At 37.3% G+C, this 7,782-nt stretch overlaps 1 protein-coding gene across 5 annotated transcripts in view; it reads right to left on the reverse strand.

Moving 5' to 3' along the window:
• Positions 1-7,782, reverse strand: part of LOC108750896 (serine/threonine-protein phosphatase 4 regulatory subunit 1-like) — a 140,467-nt gene that overhangs the window by 12,494 nt on the left and 120,191 nt on the right. For all 5 annotated transcript variants that reach the window (XM_018490736.1, XM_018490735.1, XM_018490737.1 and 2 more), the window contains one exon: positions 629-741. In XM_018490736.1, coding sequence (XP_018346238.1) covers positions 629-741 — 113 coding nt within the window. The remainder of the gene's footprint in view (positions 1-628; positions 742-7,782) is intronic.

Raw genomic sequence — 7,782 nt, forward strand, 5'->3', positions numbered from 1 at the left:
TCTCAAATTCGTTTTGGACACGTTACAAATCCACAAAGTGAGAAGAAAATTTTTCGTCTTTTTCAGCTCGTAGTTTTTGGTATGTAAAAATTATCAAACTCATATAAACTTAAAAAATGTGATAAGCTTTTAAAAGTAGAGATTTCAAGCTTTAAAATTTTTTAAATTTGAATTTCATTCATTATTGACGAAGATATTGTATATACAACTTTGAGCTAAAAAATACGCGATGACTTTTTACTCAACCTAATATAAAGAAATGCTAGCGTGTAAAAAAAATTAAGAAAAGCTGAAATTCGCGTCATCATACAGTATCGCGCGGCTCATTTTGTTAGAAGCAAAATCAATATTATATAAAGCGGTAAAATTATGACAAATGGCGTTTAATAAAAAATAAATTTTTATGAGAAATATATAAAAGTTCTCAAGATAAAAGAAAATATTAATGTGAATGAAATAAGCGTGTATGAAAGTTTTTTAGGCTGTTTTTCGACTGTTTTTGCAGACTTATAAGCTTTGTAGAAGTTACAATTATGTCAGATATTGTTGCAATTTGCAAGTAATTTAAAAAACAAAAAAGTGCATTTTAAAGCTAGTGCTCAAATAATAATCGTACAATGCGACTTACCATTATCGTCGATTACAAGTTGCACAAGTTGCATGACCTCTTCGACAATCAGCGTTATTTTGTTATTGACCGCTGCACGAAACATTTCCACCAATATACGGCCAACCATTTGTCTGCAACAGAAAATCAGAACGACGACGTTAGATCATTGCCAGATATTCTGCGTAATATTATCGATCGATTTGCATCTTTACGTCAAGACGTAAAGTCCTGAATTGGTTCGCGTGATGAAATACGTTTGATTAAAGAGTCTAAAAAAAAAAACATGTTAATATTATCCATGCTGAGAGACGTTAAATTTCGCAACAATAGCTAATTGGAATCGATGAATTTATCTTTCTATTGAAATTACATATTTTTGCGGGACTAATTTAATTTTATTAATATAAATAATCGCTATGAAGTGTAAGCGACAAATAATGACTTTAAGTTACTGTTTTCAATAGTAAGTGGATAGAATACGTAACGGAATTTTCCAATGTAAGTCAACTCATGGTGTGTTTGACATTCACATATTCGCTTTCTAAGATATGTTTGCATTCCACTCATACATCATCTCACTTCTTCGTGCGATCGTTCTTTTCTCTAATATTGCTCGATCGTAGTCAATCGATAGTAGTTTCTTATTTCTTACCAATAATCATATTATTAAGAAAAATGGTCTTGGATTAAATAGTAATTCTGGTGGAAAATGGATAAATCAGAATTTTATGATTAAATCTACTAGAATTCTAATTGGGATAATTAGAATTTTCATTGATATTCTAAAAATAAGAATTCTAATAGATTTTACCAGAAATATTGTATCAACCAGAATTCCGATTATTTCAACTATAATTCCAATAAATCTAACCAGACAATTCTGATTCGTCCATTTTCAATCAGAATTTTTTTCAGTGATACGTGTATCGTCTCATTCGATCTCAGACACATTTTTGATAATTTTTTTTTCTACACTATAATACAATCACCGCGAATAATTGTAGGGTTCTTTTAGATCAATTAATTATGTTAAATAAATTAATTTAGGCTATAATACAAATATATAATAATACAAAAGTTTTTTTTATATTAATTTTATGTGTCTTTTTGTAGTGCTTTTTATGTGCTTATAATATGTATTAAACTAATTAGTAAAGCCAAGAAGGTTATATTTTGTTTTGCCCAATATATTTAAAGCATCACATTTTCTGCAAAAGTTGGAGACGCAGTTCAGGAGCAATTCGTTTTCAGTATAATAATTAGGTAAATAAATGTTTATGTATTTAATTATCGAATCCATTTATCGAAATTTTTATGAATATCAAGATTTAATAATTTAACGCCAGACACTTTACCTGTCAGGTAATGAAATACATAAATACAACATGATTTAATCATCAATCTCAAGAAAGAAGACAGGAATCTGCGAGGATACTGAAGCAAAATATAATAGATATTGAGGAGCAACATGTGTCTACCTTGACAATTGTGGATATGATATACTCAATATTGAAATGCTAAAAGGAAAATATAAGAACAAACGCCGCAAATTCCGAGACAGTCGATTATTCATACACGTTGTACGCGTATTTCGGCGCATTTGGCCCCGTAAAATTTCAGGGAATTCGAATAAGTTCGATAATTAAATACATAAACCGAGTTAGGTTTCAACATGGCCATCTTCTCGAAGCTGCAAGGCATAAAGGAAAAAGGCAAAGAAGGAGAGGAAGAAAACACCAAGTATCGAGGCAAACAAGCGTCAGGACAAGTACGACAAGGAAAACGAGACGAGACGAGACGACGGTTGCGGGCAGCGCACCATCATCGCAGGCCATGAAGGCGGCGGCCGTCTTCCTCGGCGAGTGGAATCGAAGACGAAGAGCAGGAAGTGGAAGACGAAGTATCGCCGCCGTTGTAGTTCGATCACGTCGCTACCCTTCCCTACCCGTACTCCTACGTGCCCTTTCCCGTTCGGCGTAACTTCACCCCACCGTGATGTCGGGGGACCCTCCCCTCTTACAAAGGAGATGCGAGAATGCGCGTGAGTGGGGTCGAACGGTGGTGCTACGGACGAGGTAGAGAGGGCGGCGGCGGAGCGTCGGCGGTGGTGGAGGCGACACCAACGGAACATCGTCGACGGTGCCCCACCAGATACGCAGCGGCGCATCGCCGAGTGGGGCAGAAGCGTTCTCCAAAGTAGTTGGAGAACGCGCGACTAAACGGTACCGCCCGTGAACGCCTACCATCCTGGCGCAAACATGGCCGCCGACCGCGGCAGCGGCGATGACGGCGGTCGCAGCGGCCACGACGACGACGTCGATGAAGGCGAGGGAGAACGAAGACGGTCTTCCCTGTGGAATTTTCGGGAGTAGACGCGCGCGCGCGCGGGGCCACGCTTCGCGGTTCTCCGCGTGCGGAAATAATCCCTCCCCGGTACACAATGTGTGTGTGTACCCTGCTCCCAGGCGCCCTCTACCCACCTGTATCCTGTAGAAACGACGACTTACGTTCGTTTTATCAGGACCCAGACACCCTCTGGCCCAAAATTGAAGTACGGGTTGCCGACACTTCCCTACGGCCTACCATGCGCATGATCGCCGTAGTTTGCGAAGATCGATAAAGAACACGGCGTTTTCTTCCTCCTCCTCCTCTTCTCACGCGCGAGCGAGATATTGTAGTTGTGTACACATATACATATATATTTATATATTTATATACATAATATATGTGTACAAAGGAGGACCAATTTAGGCATCGCCACGATTCACGTGGACTTCTTCTGTTGTATCGTAATATCGATGTGCTGAGTCGTGAAGGAAACTTAACACGCCGGAAATTCAAATTTGTACGCTTCAAAAAATCAAGTGTTTACTGTAAAGTCGTTAATAAAAAAATGTACACTATCCTTTGATTTTACTGCTAGCTAACCTTTTTGATTAGCATATTGGCAAAATTATACTAGAATGATACTTCGCATTAAGAAGATAAAGGCTTGATTTTTTCGGACGCGGTAATCTTTATACTTGTAATGGACAAAGAGGATAAAAATTAGTTTATCAAAATAAAAATATGATAAAAAAAAATATATTTCATATAATTTTATTATCACTCTTAGTAGTAAATAGAAACAGAATAAAAATAGAAATTTTCCAATAATTAAGGACCGCCATTTTGTAGTTAAGTGCGCCCAAGTGTCTGGATGTGACCGATTTCTTGGTTAAAAAAATTATCTATAATTAACCTCTTGTACTGACGTTAAAAATATGTTCGATTTATAATCTAAAATAACCTTGTCGTATTTTTAATTGTGACTTTCTTTGGTTCGAAAAAATCACTGCGAAATTAATTTTCTTTCAACAAAACGCAATATCCGACAAAAGAAAAATACCATTTCTTTTCCCGTTCAAAAAGATCGTTTTGTATAGAAATAATAAAAATAAAAGAATAGAAAAATATACATCTCGTTCTACAAATATGTGTTCGTAAATAAAAAAAAACCGCCGTTGGCATTTCAAAATGGACCATTTACGGTTACTTTTTTGAAACTTGCAATCAAACAGCGATTTCCGCACACACGAAACATGACCTGATACGCTTTTATTGCTCTATAGATTTATTAGATTCTTTTTAAACATCCCATTTTCCGATAATCCTTTTCCTCTCTGTTCGAAGCTCATACATTTCGATAGTCTAATATCTTATCCAGAGAGACAAATGTACTAAGACGAAACAATATAATGAAGGAAAATGCAAGAGCAAAATGACTCTTAAGCCTGCAAAGATATCTCAACAAAGATACTCTTTAGTCATGCTAATAAAACTAATGAACACATACAGGTAGATGTTGCGCACAGAAAAAGAGAAAAGCGCAGGGGCAGTTTCTCATTGAATGAAATCGGACGAAACAAACGCGAAGGAAACTGAAAGAATTCTCGGATAGCTTGAATTTAAGGATGTGAAATCAGTTATCTATCATAAAATTTCTACAGAAATTGAAGTAGACAGCAAAAGAAGGTATACCTAAAGGGAAAGGAAATCCGTATTAATTAGAGAAAAAATGTTACATATCTTATTTGACGATGTTTGACGAGCGAGTGTAATTCCTTCACAATGGAAGGAAAGATAGAATTGAAGCACATTAACTTTTAGAAAACGAGGATTTATTTTTAAACTTTCACAGTTTTTGTCTGAAGTAGATTTGTTACAACTTAAGATTTATTATAATTCTTTATTTCATTGTATTGCTTGCCTTAAAATTTACGACATTGTTTCAGTGCCACTATATAGTGGCTTTCTCGTTCTGTGAAAGAGATTAAGTGTCGCAAAAGGAAGAGAATGAGCGATAAGATTAGGAAGAAAGCGTGCTTTTCTTTATTTAAGATGAATGAATACTTGAGATGATCACCTCCCACATCATCACTCGAACTTTTCTTTTCAACACCGACACCTGTCCTAGCACGTAGTACTCTCTTGGGAACATTCAGCGGATTTAAAACTTGTACATAGCCCTATAAGATCGCATTGTCTTTGAATTTCCGAGTAGTGTCGGAAGCTGAACAGGTGCGCACGAGACGCGGGAGAGAATTCTTGTGACCGCTGAGACAGAATGGCACACATGATGATAAAATTTGTTAATTAATTGTAAAGTTTTCTAATTATAATGCAATCGTTTCCCGAACGAAATTATTTTTATATAGTGATTAACCGGAAACAACGAGGCGCATTATTTATCGTTACAATACAAAACAATTCCTGTAAAATTGTCAAAACAAGTTTTTCATTAAGATTTTTATAGGAAATTATTTCCAAAAGTATTACTTCGCAAAATCTTGAAAATTACCATGTCTTGTACATGAAAATTACGTCGACGAGTGAATGTTCTTGTCTGTATCATGCAATATTCTTCACAGAATAAAAAGTAATTTTTTATTGCACCCATCACATCTCACATTTAGTGTCATCACTAATTTACGATAGATACAAAATTTTAATATATATAACTTTTTAACATCAATCTTTTTCTCGATATAGTTCGATTGGTTAGTTTCGATTTGCATTAACGTATCCCAAATATATTAAGAAGTTGAGAGAGAGAGAGAGAGAGAAAAAGATGAAGAGCGAGCAGAGAGACAGAGAAGGAATATTAAGATTTGCTGACTTTCGCTCTAATCTTTCCATGCAAGTTTGCGATACCGGAAAGAAGATCGAACGGTATGTCGTAAATCTCAAACGAGATACAATATACGCAGCGAAACTATGCGGCGGTCTTGTCCGATGGGCATCAGGTCGATCGGACAGACATGCGATTCGCGGGCGACCAGTTTTGCGGAGCCGTTCAACAACGCGGCTTTCCGTCTCTTCCTTTCACCCGCGCGAAGACGTTGAGGGAAAAGAGAAGGAAAAAGAAGATGAAGAAGAAGAGAAAATAAGAGAAAAAGAGGGAAGAGGAGTGAGAAAGAGAGAGACGTTGAGTCTGGTAGCGGACTCTCCGTTCTACGAAGGGGCTATAGAGAGAAGGAATGTTGTTGTTGTGCCGGGAAGCGTTTGCACCGACGGAGGAGAGCGGTGGGGTGAGGTGCGGTGGTATGACCGGCGGCGTGGAAGAACCCGACGAGGAGAGGGAGGGAGAGAAAAGAGAGAGAGAAAAGAGAAAGAGAGAGAGAGAGAGAGAGAGAGAGAGAGAGAGAGGAAGAAGGGCCGAACGAGGGAGGCAGAGGAAGAAAGAGACAGAACGATAAGGGGGAGGAAAGAGGGCTGGTAGAACGGGATCGAGAGAAGGGGAAGACGAAGAGGGTGGTGACGCGCTGGAGGGGAGATGAAGTCAATGCACCGCGGGGGAATGCAACGCGCGCCAAGCAATACGGGGCCCTACGTCAGAGAGTACATTCTACCACACTTTACGACGCACAGTTCTCTCTCTCTCTCTCTCTCCTTTCTGTCTTTCTCTCCCAATTACTATGGACGCACATGCGTCAGCGTTGTTTCGGTTCGGCATCAAATCTGTCCAGATGCGCGAAATTATTTATACACGCGATACATTCAGTGGATTGCACATTATATTACTAATTTTCAAATTCGAAAGTAACCATGTTCCTTCGAGAAAAATTAATTAAAAAAATTATTTACACGATGACGCTGATGTATATAAGATAATTACGACAAAATATACGTCAATTTGACAATATCAGTTGTGTAATTAACTCTTTTCCGTTTGTCGATCTCACGCGTATGTTTTGTATAGGTATTCGTCTATATCGGTCGCTTTCATTACAATCTGCACGCGCGCGTATCGTATCCCGTAGAGTGCACCTGTTCCAGGTATAAATTGCAAATCTATTTAACCAAATTTCGGGTTGTTGGACCTATTAATTGTATTTATTACAATTTAATTGTAATTATAATTAATTTATTATATATAATTTTAAAAAATATAATTTAATATCTTTTTATGTTAGAATATGATATACGGACGATGTTTTAAATTTAGTAAATATACAATATCAAAACAACAAAGGCTTAAATAATATTTTTTTTCCCTTCTCTATTTATATACTTTTTACTGAATTATATCAATGCATGTTCTAGTGTTGCAAAATTTGTCAGGTTTATAAATATCGAGATTTAAACAATTGTTTTTCGTATGTGAAAAAATGTGTTCATTATCGAGATAAGATTTTAATCTTATTGTCCATTAGATTCCTTTTTTTTCTAAGCCATAATTATTATTGTTTTGTTACTACTGTATTGTTACTATTGTATTATTACAATTGTAATTTATTACAATCTTGATAAAGATGGATAACTCGGCGTGATAGAGCGCTTTCATTACTATTTACTAAAACTTACTAGAGAATTATTAAATTGTTCAACGTATATAATAAATAATAATAAAGGATCTTTGCACATTTTACTTGTAACCCTGAAATAACAAGCAACGGCTTGAAAACGCGCGCATCTCCGCATGAGGGATCGCGCGATACAACAACACAACGTCGGCAAACGGCGTGTGGTCCTCTTCCTCCTCCTCCTCCACCTCTCCTTCGTTGGTCCGGTCACTCGGCCGTTCGCACTGGCCTCCTTCTCTCGCGCCACGCATTCGCTCTCTTTTGTGACGCTCGTACTTCTTTTGCACGCCAAGAAATACGGAGGGAGGGAGGGAGGGAGGGAGGGAG

Source organism: Trachymyrmex septentrionalis, unplaced genomic scaffold (genome assembly GCF_001594115.1).
Source record: "Trachymyrmex septentrionalis isolate Tsep2-gDNA-1 unplaced genomic scaffold, Tsep1.0 scaffold38, whole genome shotgun sequence".
Taxonomy (NCBI): domain Eukaryota; kingdom Metazoa; phylum Arthropoda; class Insecta; order Hymenoptera; family Formicidae; genus Trachymyrmex; species Trachymyrmex septentrionalis.